This window comes from Oryctolagus cuniculus, chromosome 10, assembly GCF_051225735.1.
Source record: "Oryctolagus cuniculus isolate XC-2025 breed Fujian yellow rabbit chromosome 10, ASM5122573v1, whole genome shotgun sequence".
Classification (NCBI taxonomy): Eukaryota; Metazoa; Chordata; class Mammalia; order Lagomorpha; family Leporidae; genus Oryctolagus; species Oryctolagus cuniculus.
The window spans coordinates 82,227,609-82,247,799 of NC_142876.1; the positions used below are offsets into that span (position 1 = coordinate 82,227,609).

The 20,191-nt window shown below is 40.8% G+C and overlaps 1 protein-coding gene and 1 long non-coding RNA gene across 4 annotated transcripts in view; one reads left to right on the forward strand and one right to left on the reverse strand.

The window, feature by feature from the left end:
- Positions 1–3,696: 3,696 nt before the first annotated feature.
- On the forward strand, positions 3,697–11,252 carry LOC149124313 (uncharacterized). Of its 2 annotated transcripts, XR_016214220.1 has the most exons (4): positions 3,697–4,866; positions 7,993–8,125; positions 10,093–10,141; positions 11,118–11,249. It is a non-coding gene; the product is annotated as an uncharacterized LOC149124313 (long non-coding RNA). The 2 variants fall into 2 exon arrangements; XR_016214221.1 differs by lacking the exon at positions 10,093–10,141 and having other exon boundaries at positions 11,118–11,252.
- TAFA1 (TAFA chemokine like family member 1) overlaps positions 10,852–20,191 on the reverse strand; it is a 566,674-nt gene continuing 557,334 nt past the window's right edge. For both annotated transcript variants that reach the window (XM_002713298.6, XM_051852227.3), the window contains exons 4-5: positions 19,312–19,436; positions 10,852–13,661 (exon numbers count right to left, since the gene is read on the reverse strand). In XM_002713298.6, the coding sequence (XP_002713344.1) occupies positions 13,644–13,661; positions 19,312–19,436 (143 nt within the window). In that variant the 3' untranslated portion in view covers positions 10,852–13,643. The remainder of the gene's footprint in view (positions 13,662–19,311; positions 19,437–20,191) is intronic.

The window sequence follows — 20,191 nt, forward strand, 5'->3', positions numbered from 1 at the left end:
ATACTCCTTTGTTGACATGTGTATGCACACAGGCAGTACTTGGTTACTTGGGGATATTTGGGACAAATGACCTGTATACTGGTGCTAGACTCTGGGTAAAATTGCCACAGTGAGTAATTAATTAACCACAGTCATTGCACTTTTGAATTAGTGGTGAAAATTATCTCTTAATAATTTTCCCTGGTGCAAGGTTTTGGCAAAGCGGTGCAGCCATCACCTGGGATGCCTTCCACCGGTATCAGAATGCCTAGGTTTCAGTCTTGGCTCTGATAAAGACCTCAGCTTCCTGGTACAGGACCCTCTGGGAGGAAGTAAATGATGGTTCGAGTGGTTAGGTCTGTATCATCCATGTGGGAGAACCAGACTGAGTTTCCTGCTGCTGGCTTTGGCCTGGCCCAAACTTAACTGTTGTGGGCATTTGGTGAGTGAACCCATTGATAGCAGATTTCTCTTTCTTCCTTCCTCTTTTACTCTCAAATAAATAAGCAAATTTAAAAATTTCCCCTTCATCATAAAAATAAAACTTGCAATGAGGCAAATCAATATGTACTGATCTTATTTATTTGTAGACATCCCTGGAAAGAGGATTGAAATTGTAAATGTCAGTTTTAACATGCCATGTAGCAAAGGGATGCATCACTACTTCATTATTTTAAAAAAATAAAATAAAAATACCTATTTGAGAAGCAGAGGGAGAAGGAGAAGAATGGGAAAGAGAGAGGGAAAGAGAGAGAGAGAGAGAGAGAGAGAGAGAGAGAGAGAGAATGAGAGAGAGATCTCCCATATGCTGGTTTACTCCTTAAGTGCTGGCAATGGCTGTGGCTGGGCTGGGCTGAAGTCAGGATTTGGATGCTCTATCCAGGTTTCCCACATGGGTGGCAGGAATCCAATTCCTTGAGCCATCACCTGCTGCCTCCTAGGGTCTGCATTACAAGGCAGTCGGGGTCAGGAGCTGCACTTAGGTATTGAACTCAGGTACTTCAATGTGGGATGTCCATGTCTCAGCCAGAGTCTTAACTGCTAAGTTAATGCTCAGCCCCATCACTGCATTTTTGATGTGCCTAATCAGAGTTGGCGCTGTCTTGCCTCCACTGTGGCCTGTTTATCTTGAAGATATAGAGGACATTAAAAATGGGAAAATGATTCTGTGTTTGCTGGTGAATGATGCCTTGTGGACAGTTAAGGGACATCTGTATATGTGAACCAAAACAACCTGGCTTATGCAGTTGAGTTGCTACTTAGAATTTAAGACTTTGCCATGTCTGGGGCTGACACCGTGGTACACTAGGTTAATCCTCCACCTGTGGCACCAGCATCCCATATGGGTGCCAGGTTCTAGTCCCAGTTGCTCCTTTTCCAGTCCAGCTCTCTGCTGTGGCCCGGGAGGGCAGTAGAGGATGGCTCAAGTTCTTGGGCCCCTGCACCCACATGGGAGACCAGGAAGAAGCACCTGGCTCCTGGCTTTGAATCGGCACAACGCTGGTGGCTGCAGCCACTTGGGGAGTGAATCAACAGAAGGAAGACCTCTCTCTTTCTGTGTCTCTCTCTCTCTCTCTCTCTCTCATTGCCTGTAACTCTGCCTGTCAAGTAAATAAATAAAAATCTTTAAAAAAAGACTTTGCCATGTCACAATAATCTGGCATTAGAGAGCACCTATAATTTCATATTCATTGTACTTCATAGGAAACAGGCTTAGAGAATCACAATTTCTGGGAAGGGCAAGACTGCTTAGGCATGAATTCCTTTATGGCACTGCTAACAGTTCTTCTTGTCTGTGCTTGAACACCATCAATAACAAGAAATTCATTGCCTTCTGAAGAAAGTCAGTTGGGTAGTTTGTTATTAAACTATGTTCACTATAAATTCCATGCAGTCTTTAGAAATGAATTTAATTCTTCTTACACATGACAGTTCTTTAAATATTTAACTACTTCCCTCATTCTTCATCTGCTTATTCTTTTTCACCAATCTAAACATCATGTCTCTGAACTGTTTCAGATCACTACATCTGCTTTTGTCTGCCTATTTGCTTGCAATTGCTCCAGCCATGCAAGGCAATCAATGATGACCACTTTGATCATAGATGATGTGCAAAACAGGCCTGCCTGCTGCTTCAAGGCTCCTGTTCCACTGGTTGAGAATAAAACACTGGGCAACACATGGGCAGGAGAGAACCCAGGATTCCACCACTAAAATCTTTCTGCAGGATACAATTGGCCCAGGAATTGCAGACATTTGATCATGGCTAGCACTAGGGTTTGGAGCCCACATTATTATCAACACACCTACTTTTCTGCACATTAGATAGTCAAATTTCAGAAGTACTCTGGAGTTCAAAAGCTAGGATTTCTAAGTCAGTGTGTGCATTTCACATAAGAAAGCTGTGAATGGTGAGCAAAGTATCATGTACTAACTAGATTTTTCCATATCTCTATAGTATATTATATATATTTTGTGGTATCAAGATTATAGAAAGTTTACAGCATCAAACATGCCTTTAATGTGTATTTTTAAGCAAATTTATGGTGATTAAAATATTTGGAGACAAGGGTATCACATTTGAAAAGATCTTTTTAACTCTACTGTGTCATTAAGATGCTTTTTGTATAATGCCAAACCATAGCTGGAGAAACTAAGTTTAATAAATATCAGATAGATTTTCTGTATTAAAAAAGAGTCAGCAAACACTCTTTGTAATAGATAAGGCAGTAAATATTTCAGGCTTTCAGGGCCTTAAGGTCTCTGCTGAAACTACTGAATTGTTACCTTAGTGCAAAAGCATTTTACCTACTATGTAAGCAAATGGCTCTATTCGAATTAAATGTTATTTCTAAAAACAGGCAGCAGGCCAGAGTTAGCATAAGAGCCATAGTTTGCCAATCTCTGATCTAGATTCAGATTGCTAAATGTAGCTGTGGTTTGCCCATCATATTTTCTTAATTTGAAAGGCACACACACACACACACGCACACAGAGAGAGAAAGAGAGGCAGAGAGAGAGAGAGAGAGAGAGAGAGAGAGAGAGAGAAAGATGCACAGAGCTTCCATCTGTTCATTTACTCCCCAGATCCCACAAGAGCCCATGCCAAGTCAGGCTGAGAGATGAAACAAAGAGACAGGAACTCAATCAAAGTCTCCCCCGATGGGTGATAGGGACCCAATTACTTGAACCATCCCAGCTGCCTCCCATGGTCTGCACTGACAGGTGACTAGAGTCAGGAGTAGAGCCAGGAATCAAACCCAGATACTCTGATATGGAACACAGGCATCGGCTTTTGAACCTAGGCCAAACACCTGCCTTCACCATTTTAACAAGATCCTTCATATCAGTCAAACACTGAAGCCAATGAAAAAGATGATTGAATGATTCTTTTATTTTTTTCTGAGTGGATCCAATTTGCTTCTTAGTAGTTAATATTTTCCTAATTATTCACAAAAAATCCCTTAATGGTTTACTCCAGAATCTTGAGCTAGGTTATCCTCAGGTCTCTGGCATACAGCATTCAGAATTCACTTCCTTTTTTTTATTTTAATTCATGGTTTGGTACTCTTTTTTTTTTTTTTGAAACATTTCTTTTTTTATTTTTTTAACTTTTATTTAATAAATATAAATTTCCAAAGTACAGCTTTTGGATTACAGTGGCTTCCCCCCACCCCATAACTTCCCTCCCACCCTTTTAAAGGTTTATTTATTTATTTGAAAGGCAGAGCTACAGAGAGAGAAAGATCTTCCATCCACGGGTTCACTCTCCAAATGGCCAAAGCCAGAAGCCAAGAGCTTCTTTCCGGTCTACTCTCCGATGCTTTTCCCAGGTCACTAGAAGGTAGGTGAATCAGAAACAGAGCAGCCAGGTCTTGAACTGGCACTCATATGGGATGCCAATGCTGCAGGCTGTGGCTTAACCCGCTACGCCACAGCGCCAGCCCCCACATTCTAACAATCATAGCTCTACTTAACGAACTCTAACTTGTGACTCCTCACCCAAACTTCTCAAATTCCTGCACTGCTGTGGCAAGTTTCTGATAGATTTTATTTCCTTTGGCATTAGTGATGTACTTCCTCTTGCCCAGGCAGAAAATCCCTAGTGAGCATTTCTTACCAACTCAATGCTGCTCTCTGGAAATCAGCCATGGTGGGAGTACTTTCACCATAGAAATCCATACACCGTACAACTCTGGCTTTTCCCCCACCCTTCTTTTACTGCCCCCAGGGCAACTGGACCACAGAGGACAGCCTGATGCTGGAGCACAAATCTCTCCTCTTATCTTAGGGTTCTTTCTTTCTTAACAATACTCCTTCCAGACATTTTTACCTGAAGATAATTTTTATTGACACAGAAATAACAGGTTACTTGAGTGAAACCTGAATTCTCCAACACGTACACATTACTGGATTCAGGCAGTAGCTTTGACGTAGCAACATGAAGCTTTCTACATTGCCCTTAGCACTTCTGGAAAGCCATTGGTCAGTGGGGGAATTTGGCCTTCCTAACCAGGTTCTTAGAGGTCACTGTAACTCATATAAAGTTCTTTCTGGCAGTTTGCCTTAGTTATATCTTTAAAAAAAATTTTTTTTGACAGGCAGAGTTAGATAGTGAGAGAGAGAGAGAAAGGTCTTCCTTTCCATTGGTTCACCCCCCAAATGGCTGCTACGGCTGGCGTGCTGCGCCGACCCGAAGCCAGGAGCCAGGTGCTTCCTCCTGGTCTCCCATGCAGGTGCAGGGCCCAAGCACTTGGGCCATCCTCCACTGCCTTCCCAGGCAACAGCAGAGAGCTGGACTGGAAGAGGAGCAACTGGGACAGAATCCGGCGTCCCAACTGGGACTAGAACCTGGGGTGCCAGCACAGCAGGCGGAGGACTAGCCAAGTAAGCCACGGCACCAGTCAGTTATATCTTTTACCTATGTCTTTTGAAACTCTAAGCTGTTTCTTTGGTTCATCCATCATATTTCTTCACCGATATGATCTGCTAGTGCCGGTAGGGAATGCCAGTTCAAGAATCAGTTCACGAAGCGGAGGTAACTCCCTAAGTTAGGTCTAACATCAAGATTTGCTTTTTAGCCCAGTACATTTGCTAGGATGCCCAGCTTGTTTGACTCATTTGGTAAAATGAAATATTTAGAGTAAGAGATACATTTGAAATCTCATTGACAATTATTGGTTTCACTGAGACTAGTTCAACAGATTGAATCATATGAAACTAAGGGTTTATCTCCACGGCTTTCCTCTGACAGATACAACATGGTCATATGCTCCTTTTATCAACAAGTTCACAGATAGCCAAGTCCATTGAACAATTGACTTAGGTAGTGGAGTCATTAATTCCTTCCAAGAAAGTGATAACATTATTCAAGGCTCTGTTCTCGGCCTCTAACAGAATGAGAGTTCCTGTACCTTACTAAAGACAAGGCAACTTCCAAAAGTTTGTGGAAATTCAGGTTAAAAGGTAAGCTTATTTTGGTGAAAAAAGTTGCAATCCATGCATAAAAGATGTCTCCAAAATGTTCATGAAAAAAAGGATTTACTTAGTGATTTATTATTTGAAAAGCAGAGTGGCAGGGAGAGAGGGAGACATATACACAGGTTTTTCCATCCGCTGAATCAAATCCCCAAATAGCCACAACAACTGTGGCTGGGCCAGGCCAAATCCAGGCCTGAGGAAATCCACTGAGGTCTACCACATGTGTGGCAGGAACTCCTGAGTCAGCATCTGCTGCTTCTCAGGTGCATTCGCAGGAAGCTTGCTCAAAAGTGGAGTAGCCAGGATGAGGGCGCCCCAAATGGCAGCTTAACTTGCTGTGCCACAACATCTGCCTCATCCGTGAACATCCTCCTCCTCTACCTCCTTAATAACGTCCTTAGTTCTGCTTGTGTACCCTTCAATCTGTTCTCCCTCCTGGAAATGGAAACCACCTTAAAACATTACCTTAGGTGGGTTTTTTTTTATTTTATTTTATTTTATTTTATTTTATTTTATTTTTTTTATTTTTTGACAGGCAGAGTGGACAGTGAGAGAGAGAGACAGAGAGAAAGGTCTTCCTTTGCCGTTGGTTCACCCTCCAATGGCCGCCGCGGCCGGCGCGCTGTGGCCGGCGCACCGCGCTGATCCGATGGCAGGAGCCAGGAGCCAGGTGCTTCTCCTGGTCTCCCATGGGGTGCAGGGCCCAAGCACCTGGGCCATCCTCCACTGCACTCCCTGGCCACAGCAGAGGGCTGGCCTGGAAGAGGGGCAACTGGGACAGAATCCGGCGCCCCAACCGGGACTAGAACCCGGAGTGCCGGCACCGCTAGGCGGAGGATTAGCCTAGTGAGCCGCGGCGCCGGCCCTTAGGTGGGTTTTTGCTATGAAGTTATTGAGACAAAGATGTTAACACACAAGTAAGAGAGATGAAAGCAGGACGCTCCTGTTTCCATCTTACTAGTATGAGAATAATACGTGCAAAATGGATATGCTTTGTCTATTAATGATAAAGGGGTCTAACAACCCATAAGAAATCCCCTTCAATTCAGATAAAATCCCCCAGCCCCAGCCATTGTGGGTATTTGGCAGAATGAACCAGCGGATGGGAGATACTTGTCTGTCTCCCTGCCTTTCAAACACATAAAAGAATATTTTAAAAAGATAAATAAAAGTAAAAACTGGTTTTGGCATCACGGTTCCCACATTTCAAGCACTTGACAGCCTCCCCTGCTGACTGGCTACCATCTCATCAGCTCAGATACTGAAAACTTTCACATTTCAGAAAGTCCTGCTGGATGCCCTTTGTGTAGGACATAGCTCAGTGTTGCTCACCCGGGAGCAAGGAAGCTGAGGAATTTCCACATCACTCAGATCTGTCAAAGATAGACAGGGGCTCTCTTCATTCCCTGGGACACATATCTGTTTTTTCCTGTGCATAAATACAGAGAGGATATGGATGGACATCCATAGTGTCTGCTGCAAGAGTAAACCAGATTGTAGCCCTCCCTGCTTATAACTGCTTTTGCATGGGTTGCTGCTACAATTCAGATAAAGTCCAAACTCTTTGTCATGCCGTCCACATCCCAGTGATCTTTGACTTGAGGCTTAGTCCCCAGGCACGTTAGCAGAAAGCTGTATAGGAAGCAGAGCAGCTGGGACTTGAACCAGCTCTGCAACATGGGCTGCTGGTGTCACAAGCAGCAGCTGAACTTGCTGTGCTACAACACTGGCCCCTCACTTCTGCATTTGTTTTGTGTAGAATAAGGTAAGGCCTGAAGGGACTCCCAGTATCTAGTACTGTGTGTGGCATAATGAAAGGACTCATCAGATACCTGTCATACGAATAAGTGAACAAGAGAGTGTAGGAAAGCGGTTTTTACCAGCAAGGTGAGTGTACGCCAGGGCTTGAAAGGTCACACCTCTGCAGTAGTGCAGGGAATCATATGAATCTGATTGGACAATTAGTCTGAACGACAAGAGAGCTGAGACTGGAGAAAGAGTGTCCTGGCCATGACACTGTGTGTGGCTGCTGGTAATTGTCTTATACAGCAGATGGCCGAGGCCACTGGCAGGTCAAGTTCTGGATAAACATTATGGACACCAGCAGGGCACCACCTCCAATATGCAGTGACTTGCTAGTATCAGGGGTATTGCTCAAGTGTGGGTTACACTGGAATTTTCCAGGGCCTTAAAAAGTGACTGTGGTGCTAACAGATGGGGGATTTGACAAAGCTGATCCAGAGTCTGTGTAGTCTTCAGGCTTTCTAGGAAGAGTATGAGGTCACAGTTTGGCCATTTTTGTCCCCTAAGTTTGTTTGCCTTGAGCTGGTCTAGCACCAAAACAGGGAACTCCTAGATGATACTGTATGAACAGTAATCTGAGAACAATACCAAGTGTTCATTTGTTGCTTCATATTTGTAAAACATTCCCACTTTTCTGTTTCCCTAGTCCTCCTATAAGCTTTAGACTGTTTATAGCAATCTTCATTTTACAGGTATGAAAACTGAGAATTTTCCCTCTTTTCTATGTAGTCAGTGGATACCAAAGAAAGACTTGAACCTTTGAGAGAGGCTCTTTTGCTTATAAATCTGGAGCTCTTTTCAACGGACACAGTGCCTGTGGGGCCTGGACTGTGGCAAGAAGAGACTAGGGAATGTGATGACGGTAAGGAGAGTGGTGGGGGGAAAGGGGTGAGAAACTTTGAGAGCATCTCATTCTGGCCATCTTGGGAGGTTCCAGACCAAGGACCAATAACTCTCGAATGCCCATGGGGTAAAAGTCAGATGTAAACAAAGGCCTTTCATAGATGGAAGGAGTCACAGACAGTCATGTGGGGGAGGTTCTGTATGGAACATAGAGGCAGAGGGTGGAGCCTGTTTCCTTTGAGCAGCCAATCCCATGGAATCTTGATCTTTCAGCACCAGCCAATGGGATCTGTCAGCTTATACTACTTGTTTTCACTCCCATGCTGGCTTGGTTACTACAAAGTTGAAACTTTGGAAATTGAATCCATTTACTCCACTCTAGTACAGTGTTTGGCTTCTTTTGGCAACCTCGGCATGCTTCTATCAGGAGGGAACATCAGAAGGGCCATCAGAATTGCCATTTCAATGAGAGAGAGAGAGAGAGAGAGAGAGAGAGAGAGAGAGAGACAGAGACAGAAAGCACCCCCACACTCCCAACCACTGGTTCACTTCTCAATGCTCAGGAATCAGGCGCCAAATCCAGCTTCCTTATGAATGAGAGGGACCCAAGTATTTGGGCCAACACCTGCTTCATTCCATGGTACGCATTAGCAGGAAGCTGGAATCAGGAGAGTGGGCTGGACTCTTCCTCAGGTGCTCCCATGTGAGATGATATTCCAGGTGGCATCTCAACTACTCTGCTGAACGCTCAGCCCCTTGTCACTTTTCTACCACCAGAGAAGCGTGTGAGAATACAAACACTAGTACATGATAATATTGTGATTTTAGGCTAGATTCTCACACTAGTATCTCACGGAACAGTCCTCAGTGACATCTTTCAAGAAAATTTCAGTGGATTATAAACAAGAAATCTGGAGATATCTTATTAACATCTGAATTTCAGGATATTAAAAAAAAAGAGGAACATGACTGTACTAGCTCCATAACGCTGCATGGCCACAATACACTGGGACCAAATGCTCACTACAAGGCGCCTAGCTTAACTTCTTCATGCTTCCAGGCTGCGTCCTGTAGGTGTATATGTCTTCTAAATCCTGTTCAAAAGTTACCCTGAACCCCTTTATAATTTTATTTGCAACTTTAGTAATAGCAAGAAACCACTTCCAACCCACTTCATAATGTGTGGACACGTGCTTATATGCCATGGCCTACTGGTTGAGAAACATTTTCCTATGAAGTTGTGTCTTCAGGTTTCCCCAAGACGTGCATGCAAGTCTGCTCTTGGCTTATAGCTTCTCTAAGCAGATGGTAATCAGGCATAAACATTGCCTGGACTATGGATCTGTCAGTTATGGCTAGAATCCTAACTTCCATGCTTTGTAGTCAGTTACTATTTTTTAAATAATGGAGCTAGCTACCAGAATAATTAAAAGAGGGAGTAAATCTTTAAAAAGTAAAAAAAAAAAAAAAGCTTATTTATATAACTCAAATAAATAAGAGCTGCTCCTGGCCCAATGATGAGAATGCCATGACATCCAATATTACGTCCCTGAGCTCTTTTACAAAGGAAAACAAAAATCCTAGCCTACTCAACCTAAAATCTCTAAATTTTTAATAGGAGATTTATTGAGATGTATCTGTGTACAATTAATGGCCTTCTCTTTACTTTGAAGTGTGCAAATAATTCTGTTTAATCACTTTCATATTATGCCCAGGGGTACTAGAAAATTAGATTCTATTGCTGTTGCCACTAGTCCTGAGTGCTCACATTTCTGCACACAGTGCCTTTTATCATGTTTTCTTGCATTTGTAAAAGAGATGGAGGTGGCTTGAGTCCTCCAATTTACTAAACAGTCTTTTATTTAGAAGGGGACCACACATGAAAAGAGACTTGGCACTCTGCTGTCAAGCAATAGCTTTTGAAATAGGACTATTAAGCTTAATTAAAAGAGAAAGACACACAATGGATGATATTTGATCTCCTAGGAAGGAGTGTATAACCCCTGCAGATGAGGAATGTGGTGGATCTCCTCAGGTAAACAATTTTTATGTCCTCTATCACTTATTGTATCAATGACAATGGCAAGGCAGCATAAAATACCACATAATAAAATCACTACACAACATGTTGAAAATTACACTCAGTTTGATTGAAAAAAGATGTTGAACTGTGTCATGGTGAAAACATTCTTTATCATTCTGTACAGAAGAAAAGCCAAGTAGTAAACCTTTCAGTGTGTTTGACAAGTCTGTTAATAGATACAGCTAATCACCACAAAATGCACCTTATTCTACTGGAAAATCTTAAGAAATAAGCTGGGGCTGGTGCTGTGGTGTGGTGGGTAGGGCTGCTGCCTGCATTGCCAGTGACCCATATGAGCACAGGTTCAAGTCTCTTATTCCGATCGAGCTCTCTGCTATGGCCTAGGAAAGTGAAAGAAGATGGCCCAACTCCTTGGGTTCCTGCACCTGTGTGAGAGACTTGGAGAAAGCTACTGGCTCCAAGTTTCAGATGAGCCCAGCTCCAGCTGTTGTGGCCATTTGGGGAGTGAACCAGTGAATGAAGGATCTCTTTCTCTCTGCATCTGCCTCTCTAACGCTGCCTTTCAAATAAATAAATCAATCTTAAAACAACAACAAAGAAGCCACATTTTCCTATTTACCAAGGGAGGAAATAAACTCTGTGCTCTAATGATGTTATAACATTATTCATCATACTTGATGCATGAGTTCAAAATCAGTATTAGTCATACCACACTGAGCTCTTTATTACCAGAAATATGTGATAGTTTTTACACCATAAGTTTTCAGATTCAATAGGCAGATGGTAGCTGCTGAGTACCCCCAAACTGGAGCAAGTTAAATTTAAACACAACTTGATAGTTCACACATTTGTGTAAGGGACTTGGTTAAAACCAAACAGAATTTGATGACATTTACAAATATTTGCACTATCTTATAGAACGGCTGCCCGATTCTGATGTGGTCTTCTTCCCTGTTTCTTTCTCCAGGTCTTTTCAAGGGCGATGATTGCATGAATTGACCAAAGGGAAATGAACTACTGTGTGTGTTCCTCTGGACTAGCTCTTCCATCGACTTAAAGCCTTTGGTTAGAGAACAGGAGAAGCTGTGAATGTCACTTATTGTGAATTATGAAGAATGCCTGCTCATGTAAGGTCTTGCAAAAGAAAATAGTATTTTTTTCTCTCATTGGATTTTCATTTGTGATCAATATTTTTAAAAGAATGTTCCAAGGAACACTAATCTCATAGTGAATTCCCCATGTTCAGAGATTTTAAGGCAATAATAATGTTGCATTTTCCAGCAGAAAGAATTCATTGCTTTTTAGAAATGCTAGTAAATTATATTTAAAATCTAGATTTATGATTTTCTTAAAAGAAAATATGCCAATATAGTGGCTATACCCTGAAATAGAAATAATTTCTTGTGGATCCTATTATTTAGAGCAATTTACGTGTCTGGATTCTGGAATCTTTTTACTTGACTCCTGCTGTTCTAGTCTTTCTAGATACATAATGTCCTTTGATGTACTGAAGGATCAAATGACTCCCCTGGTATTTCTATTTTACCTTGTTTAGAAATATTTCTCCAATGTGGATGGAAGTTTTTTTTTTTTTTCACAATTTTGGGATGTACTGTTCTGGAAAATTATTTGAGTTTATAATGCAAGGCAAATTTTAGCATATTGCTATAAATCCAAAAAAATTCAGATTTGCTGGTATAAATGTTATGTGGTTGCAGGCAAATATTTATGAAAGTGGCAAGTCAAGTTTTTCAGTCAGGATTCTGTTTCCATTTCTGAATGCTTTTACAGAAGTTCAAGATACAGAATCAGTTTATCTGGTTAAAGTGTCAACACATCTGTTCAGACTTCAGGCCATGTTGGTGGAGATCAAGGTGCATCTTGATTTCACTTGAGAGTTAAGACTAGAAAGTCCAGATTATGAGGTCTGTTGTGCTGCTGCCAGAATAAGAAGTCCTATCCACATGTGTTTCAGCAAGGAGGTTTTAAAGAAAATGCAGATATGCTTGCAGATGATTGGATAGCAATGCAAAGAACTGTTCTGCTGTCTCCAAGAAAATGAAAACCTAGGTAGATCTTTTCTTCCTTTAAGTATCAACTGAGTAACTTTAAAGAAGATGGACAATAATTAATTCTGGGGCATGAGCTCCATTTCTGTCATCCTGGTGATCACTCTTGTAGGCTGAGTATGGGATTTGATAATGCATCTTGCTGACAAAGGACTCTGCAATAGGAGCAGTAGATTTCTTGGTGGCTGGGAATAATGACCATCATGGAAGCAAGGAAGTTTAGGGTACCTGTGAGCATTGTAGCAGGGTGTGTTTGGACTCAGTTAAAGGTGATTCAGTAAAAACAAATGGCAAATAAAGAGGACAAGTAGATTTAGAAAGAAGTTATTTACCACTTTAATAGGGCTGTCCAACATTGGGTCACATAGATCATTCTGGAACCTAATTGCTTTCATAGGCTTCCTATCTCACCAGAAGAGAGCTGAATTCTCTAGGAAAAAGCAAATCAAACATAGAAAGAGATGCCATGATAAGACTTGTTGCTACAGCACTATGTAGTTAACGATGCCAGACTTTGGATTTAGTTAGAGGACATTTCTGCAGTCTAAGACAGCTATACAAAGCCTTAAGACATTGTATTTACATGACTTATTGATACAGGGATCTACTTCCTACCACAGCTCTGCCAGAGTCTTAATAGCATGGTGGAGCAGTTCCCTCTAGAATCCTCATTTTCTTATCTGTGAAAAAGCTAGTAGTTCTAAAAATATTTTCCTGGAAGAGGTTAGAATGGTTATCATATATCAATTGAATATAAAGTATGGTTATGTAAGCCAAGCTTGCATGCTAATATCGCACAGGGTAGAAAGCAATAAAACAGGACGATGTGCTTCCTTGGGCCATCTGGGAGAAACAGAAGGAAGCTCTTGATTCAGTATCTTTATGATGCCTCAAATTCCAGGAGTCCACCTGTAGCTGGCCTTCCAGTGGCATTACCACATTGAATTCTCAAAAGGGCACATATCTTCCTTGCTGATAGAAAGAAAAATGACAAAAACCAAAACAAAACAAAATAGACAAGACATCTGAAACTTAAATAGATAACACCAGCTGTCTCAAACAGTGGTACTGTTCATTTCTTGAAGAGAATATATAATATTTCAAAATATTATATATACATATATTTCAAATGGTACAAAGTAACTGTAGATCCAAATTAGAAGACAGTTGATCCTTCATGATACCCACAATTTTCACTGAGAAAACCCTTTTTAAAAATCCACTTTCAATGTTGTTGCCAAAAACTCCGAGTCTTCTCACTATGGGGTATTTCATTACACACAGTAAATGCACTATGATTATCTGGTAACCAGTCAAAGTGCACAGAAGCAATCCATTTGGTTTGTAAATGTGTAAGATGTTTGGAATTCTCAAAATGTGTTTTCCACAGGAATGATTTTCCTTTATTATCACAAAAGCTTCTGTTAGGTTCTTGGATGGATCTGAAACCAAACAAAGAGAATTTCAGCGAGAGATGTAGTAAATGGAGGCACACACAAAAAAATACAATTATTCAGTAAATGAGGACCTCTTGAATCTTTATGATGTTGCTTCCTTCAGATGATCCGAAGTAAGAAAACATTCTTTAAAAATTACAGCAGTTCTCAAATGGTGAGCAAAGCATATTTGACAGGCTATGATATTTTCATCACTGTATTAAGTTAATTAGTGTCACAACTAAGGGAAAAGACTCTTGGAACAATGTTTATCTGCGACTCTCTTCATGGACGTGTGACCTATGCAGCTGCACAGGGTTCTGAAAAGGGCCTCACACTGTGTTTAATGCCCTGTTATTATTTTCTTGAACTTTTTAGTACTTTTTGAGCAAAAACCCGCATTTTCATTTTTTCAAGGGGCCCTGCCAATTACATAATCACTCCTGTGTCTATCTGATGCAGTTTGACCTCAGCAGGTCACTTCATGGTCTTGTTCAGGTTGAGCTGTTCTAAGACACAAAGTGGTGGTATAAGGTTATCACAAAGGTTAGACCACATCTATACAGGAACATAGGAGATCTTGGCAAGATGGACAACTGCTCTGCTCAAGGATACATTGTTAAGGGCAGTCAAGAGCACACTTCTATAACTATTGATTCAATTTAATCCATTTGAATATGGTCCCCCAAAATGAAATATTTAAAATCAAACATGCACAGAGAACCACTGTTGTATAGCATAACTGATGATTTTAACAGAGTTGAAGTCTTTAGAGTTCAAGGAAAAAATGGCTTTCTTGTCATCTCTAAATTCTTTATAGTTTTAGAAATTCAGTGTTCTGATTCCGGGAGTGGAAGTCCATTTGAAGCTTTTAGAGTTAGGCAGGAACAGCAATAAAAGTTTGCATCCAAAATGGGTTGGACAAAAGTCAGCATGTATGAGAAATATCCATGTATTTATTTTCATATCCTTTCCTTTTGATTTCCTACATTCCAGTGGCCTTTATCTAGCCTTTTTCTTACACTGGGGGAGGAGAAAGTGGTGTTTCCAAAATGGAATGCAAATTACCTTTTTGTTCCTCTGACCCTGGTCTCTGTGGAAGACCAGGACCTCTGTCAAGTTCACCAGCACATCCACAAGATGTTAATACAGTAAATTTGGATAGTAGAGCCTTTAATATATTTATTGGCTAAAAAAAATGAATGAGTTCACTTGAATCTGAGGTAACAGTGATAGGACCATTTGGTTTATTCTTCCTGCCTTCCTGTAATCTTCAAATCTCTCAACATTTTCATGCTTATTAATGTTTCCTTCTTATTTTCCAATAGTTTATCCCTCTGGCCAGCAACTGTTATTATCTCTTTAGAATCTTTATTTCTTTCTCTTAAAAAGTATTTCATGCAAAAATGGACTGGAAGTAAGGATTAGAAAGCTATGGGCTTTCAGAACATTCAGAGCATGTACAAGTTGAAGAGAAGTTGAGATATGTCAAAGATGGTACTTTTTCATTCCACTCATATAAAAACAGTGGGGGCAATTAGAATAGGTAGAGACTCACAAAACCTGGGTTACTGTCAGGATGTAGGACCCAGTAGACTGTGGACAAATGGTATGTTGGATTAGTGTTGGGCCAATTTGAACAAATGGCCATGGTAGTCACTTGTGCAATCTCAGCTCTGATAACCCCTCCTTTAAGGAATGAAATTTGTGTACGAATTGTTGATCTCATTAGTCTGGAAGAGCCTCTCATATTGTACTGAAGCAAATCCAAAGTTGTTTGCTGCTTGCTAAGGCTTTACATTGGGTTATGTGCTGCTGCTTTAATCTGCTATTTTTCCTTTCAAGTGACCTTGGTTTTCTCCTCATTTCAAGCCCCCTTCTTCTTCCTGTCCTCAAATAACTGATGCTAAGTTTGAGATAGAATTATCACATCATTGTCAAGTAATTTATTTCCTCCAGGGGAAGTCTGTCTTTCAAAATTAAGCCACTGTTCCTGAGTACATGGGATATAGTCTCTATAATGTTTAAACTTACATATTTGTTAGGTTAAAGTCAATAAATAAAGGAGTGGATATCTAAAACAACAGGAAAAGAGCACTAGTCAATAATCAGACTAGTTAGTTTTACTACTAATTTTAGCCAAGCAGTTTAATGAAGCAATTTATGTTAAGATCAAGAAGGGGTAAGGTAAAATTTGGCCATGAAACTTCATCCAGATGTACTATTCTTCTTCTACTTAGAGAGTGTGTGCCACTAGCTTTATTCTACTCTAAGCTGGTTTTGAGAAACCTCTCAGAGTTGCCAACTTCCTTCCTATATGGTGACATCCGGGAGTTTTTTCTCCTCTTATGTTTTGTATTTTCTCCTCTTATGTATTCTCCCAAATACCCCCAAAAGATTTTTGCCCAATTCCACATCTCCTTTCTCCTTCCTTCAGTAACATAGTCACCCAGATGCAATTGTCCCAAGGTCCTTAGAAAGTAGCCTGTTACCCTGGCTAGTCACCATTATCATTGTCTGGTAGTTTAAACGAAACACTGAATTTTCACTCTCTAGCCTTTTTAAAAAATGAGTATCAGAACATTTTAAATGCATCACACTTTGAAACATCTGCTTATCTACATTTGCAAGACTCCTGAGAATTTTCTCTTAGAATTATTATTTTGGAAGTAACCTAAAAAGTAGGATTGTATCTATGGAATACATGAAATCTGTTCTCTTTAATATTAACAAAAGAATATAAACAAAGAAGAATAAAAAACTCTTTTTTTAATATAGGGAAAGAGAATGGGGTCCAGAGATTTTTCTTGCAATAATTTCTACATTGGAGTTACTTTTAAAGTAATAGTATGATGGCAAGTCTCAGTTGCCATTAATAATTTGGGTTATTTCTTCAACTTTTACAAAAGATTTATTTATTTATTTGAAATGCAGAGTGGAAACAAGAGAAGGAGAGTGAGAGCGAAAGAGAGATAAAGATCTCTCATGCCCACTGGTTCACTTCCCAAATGGCTGCAACAGCCATGGCTGGGCTAGGAGGACACAGGAGCCTGGAACTCTATGTGGGTCTTCCATGTAGGCGGCAGGGGTCCAGGTATTTCTGCCATCTTCTGCTGCTTTGCCGGGCACATTAGCAAGGATCTGGATTGGAAGAACAGCAGGGACTGGAACCAGTGCTCTAATATGGGATACTGGTGTTGCAAGTGATGCTTAACCCACTGCACCACAATACCTAGTCTCTTTTCTGTTTTCTTTGGATCAGCTGTACACACCAGACCGAAAGATGTTCTTTTCTTTGTTTTTTTTTTTTCCTTCCCTCTTTGATATGAATAGGACGAGGTAGATGTACAACTTATAATGAGAAAATGAATTTGTGAATGAAATCATTAAAAGTAAAATTCCTGTAGTGTGTAGGCTCACAGAGGCTCTGGAGTACAAGAAAAAGTACTAAAAACCTACTGTCAGAGAATGTGATCTCAGGAGAGGGGCTTGCACACCACTTTTCTAGAACAGAAGGCTCTGTTCCTCTGGAATTTCTTGGTGACTTTTGTGTGCAAACTACGTTTCATTGTGAATTTCCTAGGCAGGTAGGGGAGACACTGTATGTCAAAGGTGTTGGAGTTCCCGGAAAGTTTAAAAAGTCTATGTTTTTGAGTGTTCTCTTTTTCTGTCTATAAATACAGACTTGAAAATTCTAAGTTGTCTCATACATGACTGTAAAGTAGACTCTTATTTCCTGGCTTGAAACAGACTCATACATCAGAATAAGTACATCCTCAGTTTTCAAACCAACTGCAAGGACAATGTGTGTCTCTTACACAGCCAGCTGTCTAGTTGTGCTCTGCCCATCCAGGGTGGTGGCAAACAGTGTGCTCTAGCCTCCTTGACCCTGATCAGATTCTGCACACAACTCCTGTGAAGCCAGATAATGGATGCTTGGGAGTGTATTTAAAACATGCTCAAGCATTTTGTAATATACTTGACAGAGGTCAAATCAAAGAAGTCACAGAAGTCAATAAAGAGGAAGAGACAATTTTTATTTTATTTTTTTTGAGTTTATATTATATCTTCCAAAGAGTCTCCTAGTTGCTTCTCTTAGAACTTTATGTATTTGAATCTCAAAAACATTTGACTATCTTTATTTTCGTGTACTTGAGTTTTAGGTCTGCAGAGATCATGAAAGCAAGACTTACCTTCTATAATGAGTGATTGGTTACCCTTTAGATTTGGGAATAGAGTTTTGGAAACAAAGCCAGTAGCAACATGTTTATAGAGTAGGTAATTGGGGACCATCCATACAGGACATAATTAAGAGTAGCTTAAATCAAACCAGCTTTTGAGGGCACCTCCAAATTATGTGACAAAATCATTTTCAGGCAAAAATGACCAAAGGGAAGTATGATATTCCTCCTCCCCTAGCTAATCAAAATGATTTCTCTAGGGAAATGGCAAAAGCCAGGCTCATTTTTGAATATTCTTTTCTGCACATGTTGCCTTGAAATGAAACACAATAGTCCCTGGTGAGCTATGGGTACATGCAGAAGTGTGTCAGCAATGCAGGGTAGTTCAGAAGTTCCTCCTAGCCACAGGCTAGAGAGGTATGGCCATGGTTAATATGATCTATAGAGGCAACCAAATTTGACATTCAAAGTATCTCTACTTATTTTATATTTGAAAAACAAGAGCTTTATAGAGTATTAGATAACATCACTCTTATTTTCTTTAGCATCAAGCGAAAGAGTCAAGTATACTTATGAAGAGATGATGCTGAGAAGGATCACATTAAGACTCATAATATGGGATTGGATTCAGAGATGCCCTTTCAAATTGAGGCATCATTTGGTAGATGTTTAATATATGTAAAGTTTAATATATGAGGTCTGTAACTGGTGGAGCTTGCTTTAAAAATATTCAGATACACACACATACATACCAGGGCTTATCTTGAGTTGGTACATATGTAGATAAATATACTTATTGCTAAAATATTGACATGCACTTATATTAGTGGGCAAATCATCGCTGTCTGATATTTCCCAAGCATCCTCCAATCCCTTCATGATTCCCAGACTGTTCAGTCCCTATAGGGCTAGTGGCTGCCCTAACTGGGTCTCTATCTTGCTCTAGGCACCAATTCTGAGGGTGGGATAGCCTTTTCCTACAGGTTGTCATTGTACATTTTGAAGATTACTCCTGAATTAACAAGCGAAATCAAGAAATGATTCTAACACCTCACAAAAACCTTCTCACTTCTCTAAAATGCCATCAAATAATTCCTTTAAAGAGCTGGAGACAATGGCTGAAACAGTCTGAATGAATTAGATGAGGCCCTTATTTGATTGTCATTCTGAGTGCCATTGTTATGTGAATTATTCGAATAATTACCTCACTGTTCCCTTTCCCTCAGGCTATGGCAGCCCAGCTTTATTTATGAGTCTGTAAGAGAAGCACTACACTGCTCTATGTGGAAAAGTCAAGTTCAAAGTCTGACTTATTCATGAACAGACACTGTTCTGCACAGTTACGGATATGTTCAGTCAGGAAAAAAATCTTCCTTCTTTTCCATTCAAAGTTTCTCTGGATGCTATTTGCACAACACCAAGGCAGAGAGCTCAGTATGTAACATGCATGAGACATGGGAAATTAGTGAACTTACTCGTGTGGTCTTAATTTTGTTGCCTGTCGCGCACATCCATCCAGAATTGTCAGGGAGTGTCTTACATTCTTCTCCCTCTAGACAAGGCTCCATCTCACACCACCATTTCCCAATCACAATGGAGGCTGTGTGGAAAAACAGGACAGCACTGTGTTTGTAATTCATCCAGACCACCTGGGCATGCACACCATGTCCCTCTTCAGGTTTGTTTTGTTTGTTTGTTTGTTTGTTTTTGGCAGATAGAGTTAGACAGTGAAACAAAGAGAGAAAGGTCTTCCTTCCATTGGTTCACCCCTCAAATGGCCGTTACGGCCAGCGCTGCACTGATCTGAAGCCAGCAGCCAGGTGCTTCTTCCTGGTCTCCCATGGGGTGCAGGGCCCAAGCACTTGGGCCATCCTCCACTGCCTTCCCAGGCCACAGCAGAGAGCTGGACTGGAAGAGGGGCAGCCGGGACAGAATCCGGCGCCCCAACCGGGACTAGAACCTGGGGTGCTGGCGCTGCAGGTGGAGGATTAGCCAAGTGAGCTGCAGTGCTGGCCTCTCTTCAGGCTTTAAAGCTCTTGAAGCACAGGAAGCCTACTTTCATCTCCCGTGACTAAGAAAATTCTGTTAGGAAAAACAGGATTTCAGTTTATCAACCTCATAACATGTATATAATTACATTGTTAGGTTTCATCAAGCAGCAACGTGTCCAAAATCTATTTCAATGATGAAAACATGTGCAATGGGGAGACTCGCTCTTTGGGTCTTTAGGAAATTCTGCTAGATTTTGTATGTCATGGACCCGGTACCATTACTTTTCAGTGAAGCAGACAAAAGAGCCAGGTGCTGTTCAGAATGACTTCTTTCCAGATAGGTTAGTTGATCTACCCAGCATTA